This window comes from Mauremys reevesii, linkage group 4, assembly GCF_016161935.1.
Source record: "Mauremys reevesii isolate NIE-2019 linkage group 4, ASM1616193v1, whole genome shotgun sequence".
Lineage (NCBI taxonomy): Eukaryota > Metazoa > Chordata > Testudines > Geoemydidae > Mauremys > Mauremys reevesii.
The window spans coordinates 20,426,092-20,443,054 of record NC_052626.1 but is presented as its reverse complement, the minus strand read 5'-3'; the positions used below and the strand labels follow the sequence as shown (position 1 = coordinate 20,443,054).

The following is a 16,963-nucleotide window of genomic DNA, read 5'->3' as shown; positions in this document are numbered from 1 at the left end:
CTGAAAGGAAGGTTTTTTTGTCCTTCCTTCTTTCATCAGTCTTGTCAGTGAAAATCTGTATGCACAGTTTCCTCTAATTCCCAACCGTCTTGCTCAATATTACATTTTTCTAAATGCATAAATTTGTGTTTAGACTTTCTTTATTCCTAACTTTTTGTAAAATATCAGAGGGGTAGCCGTGTTAGTCTGGATCATAGACTAACAGACGTTTTGCAGCATGAGCTTTCGTGGGTGAATACCCACTTCTTCGGATGTTAGTCTGTTAGTCTATAAGGTGCCACAGGATTCTTTGTTGCTTTTTGTAAAATATTACTTGATTCTGTAATGTCCTGTAGTAACTCTTTGGGCTTTTTTCCTACTATTCCCTATATAAGGATGTTTTTAAGTGTACTGTATTGTAGAATTTACAGTTGCACATTTGTAGTCAGGCATTGTTTCCTGCAAAGCTTTGGGGTTTGTGTAAAGGATAATATGAAACTGTGTAATATGTTTTTGTTTCCCTCTGTAGCACTGGTCCTGATCAAAGAACTCCTGTTGCTTCAACTCATAGCATTAGCAGTGCAACTACACCTGATCGCATTCGTTTCCCAAGAGGAACTGCCAGTCGTAGCACTTTCCACGGTCAACTCAGAGAGCGACGTACTGCTACATATAATGGACCACCTGCCTCACCCAGTCTATCCCATGAAGCAACACCACTTTCACAGACTAGGAGCAGGGGCTCCACCAATCTTTTTAGTAAATTAACTTCAAAACTAACAAGAAGGTAAGGCTTGTTTTAAAATAACAGCTGTAATTGTGAGAATTTTTCTTCACTTAGGTACTTCCCATTCTCCAAATACTTAATTTTGCTGCAGTTCAGTTCTATTCATATTCATTGAACAATGTATTTTAGCCATTTCTGCAATCTGAAATACTAGATGTATTAGTTTTTGAATTTTTGGAGTTCTTTAGATCTTTGAAAGCCATTGTTCTTATAGTTTATAATTGTAGTCAAATTGATTTCTATAGGGTTACATGGGTTATAAGTTGGCAGAATTTGGCCTATCGTACTTCCTGCTAGGAAACATAATCAACGTGTCTCACCTTGATTTGTAACATACTTGGGCTCTGATTCTGCAGAGATTTTATGCACGTGTTAACTTGACTGTTCATTGCAATGGTGTGGTCTGTCACTAGGACTGATTTCTGTCTGTCTGGAGTTTAATGACAGGCAGGCTACGGAGCTATAAAGGAGCTAGACATGCCAACTTTCTAGTCGCACAAAACCAAACACCCTAGACCTGCCCCTTCTCCAAGGCCACGGCCCCGCCCACTACATTCCCCCTCCCTCAGCGGCTTGCTCTCCCCCACCCTCACTCACTTTCACTGGGATGAGGCACGGGGTTGGGGTGCGGGAGGGTGGGAGGACTCCAGGAAGGGGCCAGAAATGAGAGGTTCAGGGTGCAGGAAGGGGCTCCAGGCTGGGGCAGGAAGTTGGGGTGCAGGAGGGGGTGAGGGCTCTGGCTGGGGATGTGGGCTCTGGGGTCGGGCCAGGGATGAAGGGGTTCAGGGTGGGCTCAGGGCTGTGGCAAGGGAATGGGGCTCAGGGTTGGGGTGTGGCTTTATCTCGGGTGGCTCCCGGTCAGCGGCCCAGCAGGGGGGCTAAGGCAGGCTCCAAAAACAGTATTCCAGAACTCCAGGCAGGGGGCCAGGAGGTTCTATGCACCAGTCTTGCGTGCAGGCACCGTGCCCCTCCCACCCCCGCTCCCATTGGCCGGTTCCCAGCCCATGGGACTGCGGAGCTGGTGCTCGGGGCGGGGGCAGAGCATGGAGCCCCTTGCCTAGGAGCCGGACCTGCTTGCTCCTTCTGGGACACAGCACAGTGCCAGCCAGGACAGGCAGGAACTAGCCTGTCTTAGCGCTGCAGCACCACCAACCGAACTCTTAACGGCCCGGTCGGCAGGGCTGACCAGAGCCGTCAGGGTCTCTTTTTGACCGGATGGGCCGGTCGAAAACCTGGTCACCCTATATAAAGCTTCCCTAATTTTTGAAAAAGTCAGCCTAGCCTAAAAGCTCATCTTAGACAGAAGCCTGCTTGACTCTTGAAAGATTTATTTGTGTGGCGCTTAGTTTAGGCGTAGACCCGACATAGTCTTAAAAGTTATAGCCTACTGAAGGAGCTTAGCCTAAGCGGAGGCTTGCTCCAGTTTTGAGGGTTTTTACTTCAGCAGGAAGTTATGATGTTCTGAATTTGTCATTGGTAACCTAAGTTTCTTCAGCTCCCATAGGAACTAAAATTTAAAAATCATATTTTCATATACATTTTAAACACTCCTGAATTTTTTATTTTCCTCTTTCTGGTATCTGAGCCAATGACCTATAGTTCATGCACATTAGAGCACTGCATGACATTTGCGTCTTCATCTTCGAGCTTGTGTATACGTTTTTGCAGGAGTGAGGCTTTGGGTACTATCCACACACCTTCTGATTCTCTCCCTACCTCTATTGTACCTTTTAGTAGCCTAATCTTGATAAACTATTTATAGACTATTCCACTTCAGTCTTTGACTATTTGTTTTGTATTAGGCGTATACCCCCCAAACATTAACCCATTCACTTACTTTCCTTTTTATAACCTTGTACACACTATCTCTCACAGTCTTCATAGGATCCTTCCTTCAGAGCTATGTAGGCTAAGTCAACCTAATGTTTCCTCATATCTAACTAGTGATTCCAGTATGGGGAATTTTTGCTTTAAAATGTAGAAGTTGTCCGTGACAAATCCAAGGCCTCTCAGTCCTGTATTTGGTAAGCTTTTGCCCTGCTTCAAGTCTTCCCCTCTCTGCTGTACATTATTTTGATAAATCCCCAGGTTAAAGAGGGGAGATGTGTGGGGATTTTTTTTATAATCAAAATGTCTATTTTTATCTCAGTAACTTTTACCTATAAATGTTGGCTTAGAACAAAGCTTTTCTTATTCAACCATTAGGTCCTTTTGGAGCATCATCTTCTGTCTTATAAAACTGTTGCTAGTTTTATAATGCTCTTCCTTAATGTTTCCATCTACCATTCAAAATGTGGATGTATTCATGTACTATGAATTTGTAAGCTTTGAGCTCTGCTACTGGAACCTATTAGGAAGCATTCTCAATTATTTAGAACATAATTGAGCTTGTAAAAGCTTGAACTCTGGTTTTTAATTCGCAGCACAATAGCTTTTGACCAGACCCCTTTTTACAGTAAATAATTCCACTATCTGGGGATTATTTAATAAACCTTACAAAGGAAACATAAAACCTCAATTTCTTGTTAAAGATTATGTATTAAGTATGCATCCAGAAGCCCGGATCAAAATCATGCCCCCATCATGTTTGGTGCTGTACAAACTCATAGGAAGGCACCCTGTCCCTAAGGACTCAGCACTTTAAGTTTCTTCTTTCTCACCTTTGCAGAAAAACATCCTTTTAATCATCATCTTTTCATATCCTGCTTCATTTTTCTCTGTGACAATAAATTACTTGTATTCCGGAGTGGGCAATTTCACAGTGTTTGCCACTAAATATAAATGCATCGTTAAGGCAATTTGTCATGGGTTTGGTTATTGAGACAACACCCCCCCCCCCCCCCCCGGGACTGCCACCTGATGTGCTGAGACTACCTTTGAGCCCATTTTCTCTGGCAGCTTCGGACTTCAGAACCCTGCCTTGTTCAGCCAGACACGCCAGTCTGCTCCAACACAGATCTCGGGTCTGAACCACGTCCCCCAAAAGCTGCAGGCTTAACTGAAGATTGCTGAGAAAGTGCTCCTGTCTCTAGCACCCAGATACTCAGTTCCCAACGGGATTCAAACCCCAAATAAATCTGTTTTACTCTGTATAAAGCTTATACAGGGTAAACTCATAAATTGTCTGCCCTTTATAACACTGATAGAGAGATGCACAGCTGTTTGCTCCCCCAGGAATTAATTACTTAATCTAGGTTAATTAATAAGCAAAAAGTGATTTTATTAAGTATAAAAAGTAGGATTTAAGTGGTTCCAAGTAATGACAGACAGAACAAAGTAAATTACCAAGCAAAATAAAGCAAAAACACACAAGTTTAAGCCTAATACAGTAGGAAACTAAATGCAGGTAAATCTCACCCTCAGATGTTCCAATAAACTTTTTTTTACAGACTAGACTCCTTCCTACTCTGGATCCAGCAATCAGTCACCCCCCCATAGTTACTGTCCTTTGTTCCAGTTTCTTTCAGGCACCTCTTTGGAGTGGAGAGACTATCTTTTGAGCCAGCTGAAGACAAAATGGAGGGGTTTCCAGGGCCTTTTATATTCTCTCTCTTGTGGGCAAAAACCCCTTTGTTCTCCTGTGCAAAATCACAGCAACAAGATGGAGTCTATAGCCACCTGGGCAAGTCACATGTCTATGAATGCTTCAGCTTTTTGCAGGCCGACGCCATAGTTTACATGTTAGTTTGAATGTTCCCAGGAAAGCCCAGATGTGGATTGGTATCTCCCAAAGTCCATTGCTAGTTAAGTTCTCCCAATTACTTGAATAACCCCTTCACACTATGTTGACCAAATCTGCTTCCTACAGCAAACACTTTAAGTACAAGCATAGAGCCAACACTCATAACTTCAGATATGAAAATGATACATGCAAACAAATAGAATGAATATATTCAGTAGATAATAACTTTTGCAAAGATATGTTAAATGGCATATCTAGCATAAAACATATTCCGGTTATGTCATATTTACACTCATAAGCATATTTCTTTAAAGCATTATGCGGTGCAATGTCACACCCTCCTCCTGAACTTACTGCCAGAGATTTGGACACTGTCCATGGCGGAGGCAGTACATGTAAAATCCCTGTTTGTCTGTGGTCACACCCCCTTCCAGTACCTTTAAGCCTGATGTGATTCATAGGTGTTTTAGCAAAGTTGTGAGTTCCTGGTCCCTGGAAATATGTTGGGGTATAGTATCGTTAACAGAATGCAAGAAGGAGTCTAGTCTGTGAAAGAAGCTTATTGGGACATATCTGAGGGTGAGATTTACCTGCATTTAGTTTCCTACTGTATTAGGCTTAGACCTGCGTGTTTTTTTGTTTTGTTTTGCTTGGTAATTTACTTCATTCTGTCTGTCATTACTTGGAATCACTTAAATCCGACTTTTTATACTTAATAAAATCACTTTTTGCTGATTAATTAACCCAGAAGTAAGTAATTCCTGAGGGAGCAAACAGCTGTGCATATCTCTCTTATCAGCATTATAGAGGGTGGACAGTTTGAGTTTACCCTGTATAAGCTTTATACAGAGTAAAACGGATTTATTTGGGGTTTAGATCCCTTTGGGAATTGTGTATCTGAGTGCTAGAGACAGGAGCACTTTCTAAGCCATCTTCAGGTAAGTCTGCAGCTTTTGGGGGATGTGGTTCAGACTGTGTGTTGCAGCAGACTGGCATGTCTGGCTCAACAAGGCAGGGTTCTTAAGTCCCAAGTTGCCAGGGAAAATGAGCCCAGAGGTAGTCTCAACACTTCAGGTGGCAGTCCCAGGAGGGTCTCTGTGACCCAACCCGTCACACAGTTCTTGGCACCAAATGACTAAATGGATGTTATGAAGAAATTAGTTAATTTTGGGGCTATTCAACTACAAAAGTTGACATTTTTTTCCTGTCTGAAATGCATAGGACAATAGACAAAAATTCAATCCCTTTGTAAGTGAAAACAGTGCTACAGTTTAAGAATATTTTTAAACTGGTATACATTTGAATTCATAATATTTAGTGATGACTCTTTTCAGAAGAAATGTTGGAATGCTCTCAGAAGTAAAACAAAGTTGAAAACAAAATTAAGACATTTCCTCAGCCCTGAAATCATTCTTCTAATCTCAGAATAAATTTGAAACTTATTATTTCCAGGTGCATTTAAATATGAAATTTCATTGTTATTGCATGTTTCACTTTTTGAATGAATTTTCAATTTAATTTGTACAAACCTTTTCTGTTAATTATTGTTTTGGCTTAATTTCTTTTAGAAACATGTCATTCAGGTTTATCAAAAGGTAGGATTTATTTATATTTAAAAAAGTGGCTCCTGCAATTAACATAAAATTTGGCTTTCTAGCCTTGGTTTTCTAAAAACTAAACTTTCTACTGAGAACTAAATACTTTCTTCCTTGAAAGGAAAATATAGAAGGAAATCCATTGACTAATGATGATACTTAAGCATCTGTGGCACCTGTATAACAAGATGCAAAGCATGCCTTGTGCACGCTTCTTTCTTTAATAGAGTTGATAGTACCAAAAATAATTCTGTTCTTTATACTAATACACTTAGCATGCTTATATTTGAAGAATGATGTGTTTGGTAACACTGAAAAATGTAGACAAAACATAAGGGCACAAATGTGTAAAGGTAAGTGATGCTCTACATACTTTATCCTCTAATTTTCTTCATTATGACAATTCTTATCAAAATAGCGTATGAGTAATTTTCTTCTGGTCATAACAAATTTAGACATTCACCAAATTTGACTTAAAAATACAAATCACTTGAGAGATTGGAAGTTTGCATGAGGGATGAAGGATTTAAGATTGAAAATCTTAAAATAAGAAGCATTTTGTAGAGTACCCAAAGCCAAATTACTTCCTTTTATACAGTCCAACAGAGACATAAATTGAAGCACTTAATTGCAATTTATAGAATAAACAAAAGCATAAAAGTTATGCAAGTGCATTGACAAAAGGAACCAATCTTGGAAAAACTATCCTACCTAGAAAGGTTTTAAGAAAGCAGGTGGAACTGATTGTTCTTGCTTTAATACTGGCATAAATTACAAGTACACCTCTACCTCGATATAACGCTGTCCTTGGGAGCCAAAAAATCTTACCGCGGTATAGGTGAAACCATGTTATATTGAACTTGCTTTGATCGACTGGAGTGTGCAGCCCTGCCCTCCCTGGAGCACTGCTTTACCGCATTGTATCCAAATGCATGTTAAATCAGGTGGTGTTATATCAAGGTAATGGTGTAATTCTATTGACGTAGGTGAAAAAAGAGTCAGGCATCCTAGTCTCAAAGCTGTATTACTTCAGCATTCTTCTCCTAATTCTTTGGAAAGCCCCATCATCCATAAGCTAAAAGATGGAAGAAATAGACCAACAGGAAAAAAAGCTACCAAAATATTCTAAAAATGAAGCATGATGGAAATAAAAAGTATGACTTGGAAATTGCTTGTCATATTGTCTTCAGAGAATAGAATAAAAAATAAGGGAAGCTTGAAAGACTGTGGGTTCCAATAACTGAATTTAGAGTTGTATACTGAAAGAAATGAAATTTCACAATGAGAAACTAAAAGGTGTAGGAAGGCACACTGAAAGAAATATTGCTAGAGCTACTCGCGTTTCTTTGGTCAGTGAAAACTTCTAAAACTTTGAAACAGCTTTTTGATTGAGCTAAATTTTTTAATAGTATCCGACAGTGGCCTTTTAAGTGTTGCCAAGCTTGTCTGGAATGATGATACCATGCTTAACTGTTGAGAGAAGAAGTTTTGATTCAGAAGTGGCCAAAAATAAAAAATAATTTCATCCCAACATACTTCACTGTAAAACTGGGCATCCATTTGTACTTTCTAAAGGTAAAATCATCACTGATCTTTGCAACTTGAAGTTTGTCGTACACCTGTACCCCGATATAACACGACCCAGTATAACACGAATTTGGATATAACGCGGTAAAGCAGTGCTCGGGGCCGGGGGCTGCACACTCCGGCAGATCAAAGCAAGTTCGATATAACGCAATTTCACCTATAACGCGGTAAGATTTTTTTTTTTTGGCTCCCAAGGACAGTGTTATATCAGGGTAGAGGTGTACTTTCTTTAGGCAAGCTGTGACCTAAAATTGTTAGGATATACATTTAGTTAATTCCCTTAGGAATTGTATTTAATTGAGGTCCAAACTAGTTGCTGAAGTTCACATTCATTCAAGAAAGTCAGGCTGTGAAAAAATACTTTGCATACTAGACTTGGAATGGTTTCTTTGTTTCAAAACAAATCATAGTATTAAGTTACACTCCCTCTTAGTGCTGTGTTTGGGGCATTCCCAAATATGAACATATTTTAGAATTCTTTTATTGGATTAGTTGCCATAAACATTCGTTGTCAGTTTACAGGAGTATAAATTGAGAGGAGGAATATACATGGGCTCTGGTAGTTTTATTTGGCGCTAGGGTAGATCAGAGAAAGAATGAGTGCCAGCAATCTTGTACACTTGACAATGACTAAAGGCAAATTTCTTAACTCAGCATTTAGCCTGAGCCACCAAATTCTGCACAGTTGCAGAAGTCAGTGTGAGTTCTGTGAATTGCACAGGGATCTGAGATTGAAAAAGGCTTTGCCTCTTCCAAAGTTATGGCTATGGCTACTGTAGTTGAGCAAATAAGCTATTATTTCCACAACTGGACACTCATTATAACTTAACTGTAAGCCTCTACTGCACTGAGGCAGTAAGTGAGATGCATCAGTCAGGACGTTCAATTACATTTTATAACTCACGTTCTAGAGCGTTACCTTTGAATAGAAATATGGCATTGTAATATAAATATTACTTTTGGGTCAGACATTTGACGTTCGTTAATTGCAGCAGTGTTTCAGGTGTTCCGATACTAACTTTTTCAGGGTGTTCTTGTTTAAAAAGAGACTTGCACAACAATGCACCTCTGAATTTTCCTTTTTATTAGACATGTATGTGCATGTGACTTCCAGTGTGCCTGTCTCTCTCCTTCTTGTATGCAGGCAGTGAAGTGAAATACATTGCTGTCTATAGCATAGATACTGATTTATTTTTTTAGTCAAATTCGTCTTTACCTGCCATGAATCTCGTCTACTGAAATTCATTTTATTTTAACATTGGAATTTATTATAGTTGCCACAAGGACAATATTACAACTTCACTTCAGAGAGCTCAGCAAATTCTGAGTGCTACACATTTCATTTGTTTTTTAAAAATTAGAATGTCATAACTCATCTAATATTAACAAGATACTATGCAGTGTCCTTGCAAATCTGCAGGGATTCCTTTGTTGTGGAATGCTAATTTGATACTTGGATAGCAAAGTTGTGTTGATATTTTGATAGCATTTTTGTTGTAGAATCTTATCTTTAATTAAAGGTGTAACTTTCCTTGAAAAAGCAGGTTGTTTTCTTTTATGTATAAATTAATTAAATCTTATTTTAGTAGACTCCATCCATTACCACTCTCCCACATCATTTATAGCTTTTAATCAAGCTGTGAAATATTCTTTAGACAGCTTTATTTTTTAATGTTTCGCTGGGTTTTTAACGGAGTATACACAGAGAACACTTGTGATGCGCAAAACATAATTCATGATAGATGTACAGAAGCACAATACTAGGTCAACATATCACTTATGCTATTTACTACTTTTCACATACCATTTAACAAAAGTAAATGAAGTGCCATAATCACTGTAATACAGCTATGGGCTTAAAACAGAAAAATAAAATATAAAATTACTCTATCACAAAACTAATTAGCTTATTAGTCAGCTCCTTTCTTTAACACATTATCTGCTCAATAGTCTTCTGTTCTAAACTAGGAGTTTGTGTTCCTTTCAGTACTGCAGACCACATTGGCAACTTGGAAGCCTAAAGGCTGTATCTGACTTGTAAGCATATACAGTATTATAAATGACACATACAGTACGATTTTAATCAGAAGTGTACTGGTATGTTTTATTTGCAGAATTCTGTAAGTTTGCATGGTGCTTTATAGAGCATAACCATGCTTCGAAGTCCAAGGGGGAAGGAATATCAATGGGAAGACTGACACTGCTTCTCTGAAACTTCATGCCAGGTTTTATATTGGAGGTCACACATCATGGAATGCAGTTTTGAGTGTTAAGTGACTTGGTATATTTATTGGTTCAGATTTTAATTTTTTAGCCTATTCACAATTATAAGTACTTCCAAAAGAGTCTTACAAATAAGAGTACTTACTCAAGATGTATCTTGCCACAGGTGTTCAGTGAATACCTTTAATTTCTCTAAATGTAGATTGAGTATTTAGAAATTGGTCAGTTTTATCTGAACTTCAGCCTCAGCTGCTAGGATCAGCTGAAAATAGGTCTGAAACCAGAACAAACTATTTTTGTCCCTTTTGAAAGTCTGAACTTTTGAGCAAACTAATCTTGAGCTTTCTTGTATCATTCACTATAGGAATGACAGGTCATACTGCTATTTCTTGAGCCTTTGTTGTCAACTGAGAAAGTGAGTCTGATATGATCTATAAATGCTTGCAACTGTAAGCAAAAATGTTCTCTCCTACTTCCCAGGAACAGATGCCTCTAGTGCCCTTCAGAGAGTATTTTTGAGTACAGCACTTGACATTTTGTCATCTGAGTCAGGAAGTGACTTCAGACTTACAGAGAGAGGAGTTTGTGCCTTCCAGAATGAGCCTTCCACAAGATTCTTTGCATGTCTACTGTTGAAACCTCTGGATCTGTTCAGCTTTTATAGCTTTCTCCTTTTCCCATAATTCCTCTTGCTTTCACTAAGAAAGATTGACATCAAGAGCAGCCCAGAGGTCCTGGCTTGTATACCACAGACTTACTAGGCTTTTTCCATTTCTGATTTCTCTAATGTACATTCATTCTAGAGAAGCCCATCAGCTTGACATATCTACCAAAGTGATTATAAATATTGGCATTTTAATCTGTCTTTGACAGACTTCACAATTCAGTAACTAAGAGAACTAAATTATTTTACTGACCAATGTGGACAAATATGTTGCATAGCTTTAAATGATTATCTCCATCCTATATTGCTAAAGGTGATAGAACCATCTCTTCTTACAGGGCCTGAACCTGCTTCCATTGATACAATGGAGAAATACACATTGTCTTTAATAGAAGAAGCATCAGGCCCTTAGTTAAGAAACCCCTTAGAATAGTCATTGAGATAGGCTTACTCCAGACGGTGATTGTGGTACTATACACTCTGTGTTGACGACACATTCTGGCAATAATCAGAACAGGACTCTTGCTTCAATGTGAGCTTCATTTAGCCCAGATTTTTCCCCTCAAGTTTTTAAAATAAGACAGCAGTTTAAGACACATTGAAATGTGATTCTGACCAAAAAAATGTCACTGTGAAGTAGTCAGGATTGGTATACAACATTCATGACTTGAACCCACAAAAGCAAAGAAACTAAAAACTACATGACAGTACGTATGTTCCCAGACAGGCATATACCTCATCACCACAACTACCATACACCATGGATGATGCACCACAGTTTTAACTCTCCCTTCTCATCCTCACACCATTTACCAAGCTGCCCTAATCTACTATGATTAGTTTGGTGTGTTAATGTTGTGTATGCCTGGGGTGAAATAGGCATGGGAGAAAGTAGCCAGGTGCTTGTAGGAGATTTTTCCACCTTGATTCTGTTTGCCTTGAGGGTTGCTTAAATGTAACATTAATATATAAGTGTTAAGTAACTTTTCTGCTGGTAATCTTTATATTGCTTAATTTCTTTTACCCTTCTGCATGTCTTCTGGATGATGAGTCCATGGTACAGGAATTCAGAAGAATTCATAGTCAGAGTAATTGTACACATTGAGAAATCTTGAATTTACCTTGAAATTTTTCTTATGCTGACTTTAGTTTATATCCTGGTTTAAGGGAGGGCGGGAGAAATTAATCAGATCATTTGATCTACAAGTTTCACTATATTTGATCTACAGGTATGGGTGTGCATATTAAAGCTGTTTTTAATACCATTTTTCTCTCTTTTACAGCTTATCACTTTAATATTAACAACAATTAGTATATATTTGTTTACACTGAATTAATACATTTTACATATTTCTAATTCAGCATTCTTCCCCAATTAACTTCATGTGTACATGTGTCAATATAGTATTAAAATTAATACTAAAAGTATCTACTTTTTAGAAACTGTGGCTTATAAATACATATTGTTTTGGTGGGCAAGACATTTATGGTATTCTAAGTTTGCTGTGATCTTGAAAATCCATTGAATCTTTGTTGCCTAAAGTGTCATAACACAATATATTTTAATTACGGTATAATTGAGATATTGCATTTAGCAGCTATTCAGATATTATGTTTGCTAGTATAAGATTTGTCTTCTCTTTCCCACTTCCTTTTGTTTCTGCATTCTTTTCAATGAGGCTCCCGACTGAATATGAGAGGAACGGGAGATATGAGGGCTCAAGGTGAGGGTAATGATTTTTGTTTTAAATGTTGCATAGGTGAATTTGAACCTTTCTCCCTGTGTTTATGTGGCTCAGGTTCTAAGCAGCAGGTTTTGTTTCCTTTAGCTTCACGAAACTGTAAACCAAGAAGCCCTCCTATGTGCAAAACAGTGATTAAAGCATTGAGTGACTTGGTTCTAAACTCTTCCATCTTTCATGTTGCCTTTTCCCTATATATATTTCTGCATCTTAGCAGCTGGGCAGGCAGGCAGCCCCCAGTCAGACTGCAGAACTGCTCTATAATCCAATATTGGAGGGTGCTAACGTGTGAGTTTTTTTTAACCCTTCTTAAAGTTATGAGCATAATCTCTGACTCTATCAATCAGCTTGAGGCTGCTCATGTGAAAGCAAGTCTCCTCTATGATAACACATAGAATTATTAAATAGGTGATCTTCATGCTGAATTTGTTTAACTTTCTAATCAAGTTTTTATTTTTATGCAATACTTTTTTCACAATGTTCTGCCAATACAATGGTACAGAAGTTTGTGCCATGTAACTAGAGTTTGTTTTAAAAATGCCCATAAAAAGGACTTGACTTGTTATTAGTACCTGTTAAAATACTTGTCTTTGCAACTGGGGATGTGAGGGAGATTCGCAAACCTAAGCCATTCTTTTTAGGTGATAAATCTAAGGAACTTTCCTTATGAGGTGTCATTAGAGGAGGTTTTGAAACAAATTGATAAATTAAACAGTAATAAATCACCAGGACCAGATGATATTCACCCAAGAGTTCTGAAAGAACTCAAATTTGAAATTGCAGAACTGCTAACTGTGGTTTGTAACCTATCATTTAAATCAGCTTCTGTACCAAATGACTGGAGGATAGCTAATCTGACACCAATTTTTTAAAAGTGCTCCAGAGGTGATCCCAACAATTACAGCCTGACTTCAGTACCAGGCAAGCTGGTTGAAACTATAGTAAAGAACAGACGTGTCAGATACATAGATAACAAAATTTGTTGGGGGAAGAGTCCACATGATCTTTGTAAAGGAAAATTATGCCTCACCAATCTACTAGAATTCTATGAGGGGTTCAACAAGCATGTGGACAAGGAGATCCAATGGATATAAAGTACTTAGATTTTCAGAGAGCCTTTGACAAGGTCTCTCACCAAAATAAGCTGTCATGGGATAAGACTGAAGGTCCTCTCATGGGTTGGTAACTAGTCAAAAGATAAGAAACAACAGATAGGAATGAATGGTCAAATTTCAGAATGGAGAGCGGTAAATAGTGGTGTCCCTCGGAGTCTATACTGGAACTATTTAACTTGTTCATAAATGATCTGGAAAAAGGGGTAAACAGTGAGATGACAAAATTTGCAGATGATACAAAACTTCTCAAGATAGTTAAGTCCAAAGCAGACTGCAAAGAGCTACAAAGGGATCTCACAAAACTGGGTGACTGGGCAATAAAATGGCAGATGAACTTCAATGTTGATAAATGCAAAGTAATGAACATTGGAAAACATATTCCCAACTGTACATATGAAATGATGAGGTATAAATTATCTGTTACCACTCAAGAAAGAGATCTTTTCCAATTCCAGTGTCTTTTTTGAGATGGGGCGATCACATGTGCATGCAAAAAAGATATTTTGGAATTGGAAAAAGTTCAGAAAAAGGCAACAAATATGATTGGGGGTATGGAATGGCTTCCATATGAGGATTGATAAATAAGATTGGGACTTTTCAGCTTGGAAAAGAGACGACTGAGAGGGGATATGATAGAGATCTATAAAATGATGTCTGGTGTGAAGAATGTATATAAGGAAGTATTATTTACTCCTTCTCATAACACAAGAACTAGGTGTCACCAAATGAAATTAATAGGCAGCAGGTTTAAAACAAACAAAAGGAAGTATTTCTTCACACAATGCACAGCCAACCTGTAGACTATAAGAGGGTTTAAAAGAAGACCTAAATAACCATTGATGGACCTATCCTCCATGAATTTATTAGCCAGGGTGGGCAAGGATGGTGTCCCTAGCCTCTGTTTGCCAGAAGCTGGGATTGGGCGACGGGATGGATCACTTAATGATTACCTGTTCTTTTCATTCCCTCTGGGGCACCTGGCATTGTCCACTGTTGGAAGACATGTTGGCTAGTTGGATCTTCGGTCTGACCCAGTATGGCTGCTGTTATGTTCTAAATCGAATTCTGAATCTTAACATACCACTGATTTTAAACTGTATGGTATACCATGAGAGCAAAAATAATCTTTAAAGAGGTATCTGATGTAGAAAACACCTTTATGCACATATCTGCATGTTACCAAATACTTTTTGTGAAGGTTTCAGTACACAAATTCCAACTCTCTTTTTAGCCATGTGGCCACTAATTCATAGCTGAAATACAAGAGTGAGCTGATATTCTACAAATTTCTGGAACTCGTCTTTTTATCCATCTATTTCAACCACCACCAAAACAAGAGAAGAAAGTTATTACTATGTGCTTTAATTCTTACAATTTTGATAGTCATCACACTTTCCCATTGTACCTTCTGTTGTAGTGACAAGGAGATTATTTTTGTTAACACTAGTTTGGTATGTTAACTTTCTGTATTTTATCCTGAAAAAGGTACTACAGTAACTGCAGAAGTTAGACTGTCCACCACTGCAAATTATAGATCTCTGATTGTCATAGGTGAAGCAATAGTATTGATAAAGATACTTTCCTTGGCATATGATATTTCTGAGGATATTGCGTAGACCCACCAGTACCTGAGCTGAAAGGCAAAGGTCTTTGGTTGCTTCAAATCTCAAATGTTTATGAAGCTAGAAAGACAGTTATGAAACTCCAGAAGTGACCCTGAGAAATTTTAGATTGGTGGGGTGGAAGGCAGCACGTTCAGTCCCAGCGGGGTGAGGGATATCCTTCACCTGGCTCCTCCCCATACCAGTGTATATAGACTCAAAAGGGTTGCTGCAATGCAGTGCCTGAGGACTGTAGTAGAGGAGAACATGTAAGGGAACCCAAAGGATCCTTCTGTCAGGGCTCTTCAGTGCATTGTATCAGTAAATACCAACTCATATTGGAGGCAACTGTGGCCTAAGTCTTTAAGTCGTGACTTAGAGCTGCTATCTTAATGAGGGTTCCAGAAATTTCTAGAGCTGTCATATGGCCTGGATTATTGGTCCATGTAGAGTGTAACCTTAATTGAATTACAGGTGAGTGAAAACTTACCTTCAGCATGGTGGTAGAAAAGTTTTTCATCCTCCTGTCCCCATTCCTTCCAATTGTTGTTCACACTAGTTGTGTCCTGGCTTAATTAGATTGTTCCCACCCCAAAAACATACAGTCTTACTATGTAATGCTTAGTACAACAGGGTCCTGCTGCAAGTTGGGGCCCCTCTAGGCACTTCTGTAATACAAAAAATGCACAATGAACAGGGCAGTTGCTTCACCAACACAAGATTTAAGATGCTGTTGGTTGTCCTATTAAATAATAAAATGTTTTCTTTCAGTCGCAATGTAGCTGTGGATCAGAAGGATGAAAACAAGGAAGCCAAGCCCCGTTCTCTGAGGTTTACTTGGAGCATGAAAACTACCAGTTCCATGGATCCTAATGATATGATGAGGGAAATTCGTAAAGTCCTGGATGCCAATAATTGTGACTATGAACAAAGAGAGCGTTTCTTGCTTTTCTGTGTCCATGGTGATGGACATGCGGAAAATCTTGTACAGTGGGAGATGGAGGTGTGTAAACTGCCAAGACTGTCACTGAATGGAGTCCGCTTTAAGCGAATATCGGGAACATCCATAGCTTTTAAAAACATTGCTTCCAAAATTGCCAATGAATTAAAGCTGTAAGAAAAAGTAATTAAGTTGTAAATTAAGTAGCAATTTCTAGTGTTTTTGAGAACACCGATGGAAATGTATAGAATAATATTTAGGCAATAACTTCTACATCTTCTGAATCATGATACTAAAAAAAATTGAAACAAGCTGCTGAGCTGGGAGGGAGAGTTGGACTTTTTTTTTTTATAAGTGCACTACAGCATTAAAGTTGCCTACTATGTAAAATATTACCTCTTCTGCTTTATTTCCATTGCTCTAAGTGAGCCTAGGTAGTCAAACTGAAACACACAATATATACATTTAAATATGCCTCCTGTTTGTGTGGATGTGAGAATGTACAGTATGTGTGTATAATATATTAAGTGTTATATGTAAACTCTTCATTTACAACATCAGAGCTGTACCCATACCGCTTTTGGGGCTAATTTTGGTGCTAAAAATTGAAATGGCCAAGGAGAAAACACTTGAGTTAATATTTAAAATAATTGAATGGTTACCCAGTAAACGCAGTTTTACAGTTCACTGCTGTGTTAAGAAAAAAGTGTGAAGGGTTTGGGTTTATGGTTGTGAACGTTACTCCTGTTTTTTAAGTAGATCTCATGAGATAATTAAACATTCACTTTTACTCAGTAAGTCTTGCATTATACTTCTCCCACTATTTATTATTTAAGTTTGAATCAAATTAAAAATTAGAGTTGATTTATGCATTAAAATTTGGGTAAATGTTTCAGTTTCTCTGTTCATGTTAAACACAAGTGTAAAAATATATCCTTTTTCTCTCTTGTCTTTCATGACTTAGTAGAATGGGTTACCATCCAGTATGCTCTACCATTTACTGCTACAGAATGTAAACAGTGTAGTTCAATGAGAACATCACGTTTAG

At 38.2% G+C, this 16,963-nt stretch overlaps 1 protein-coding gene across 5 annotated transcripts in view; it reads left to right on the top strand.

Moving 5' to 3' along the window:
- MARK3 (microtubule affinity regulating kinase 3) overlaps positions 1-16,713 on the top strand; it is a 93,629-nt gene extending 76,916 nt beyond the window's left edge. For 2 of the 5 annotated variants that reach the window (XM_039534695.1, XM_039534697.1), the window contains 4 exons: positions 509-766; positions 6,017-6,043; positions 12,197-12,241; positions 15,747-16,713. In XM_039534695.1, coding sequence (XP_039390629.1) covers positions 509-766; positions 6,017-6,043; positions 12,197-12,241; positions 15,747-16,092 — 676 coding nt within the window. In that variant the 3' untranslated portion in view covers positions 16,093-16,713. The other 3 variants (XM_039534696.1, XM_039534699.1, XM_039534698.1) reach the window with 3 other exon arrangements.
- Positions 16,714-16,963: the final 250 nt, after the last annotated feature.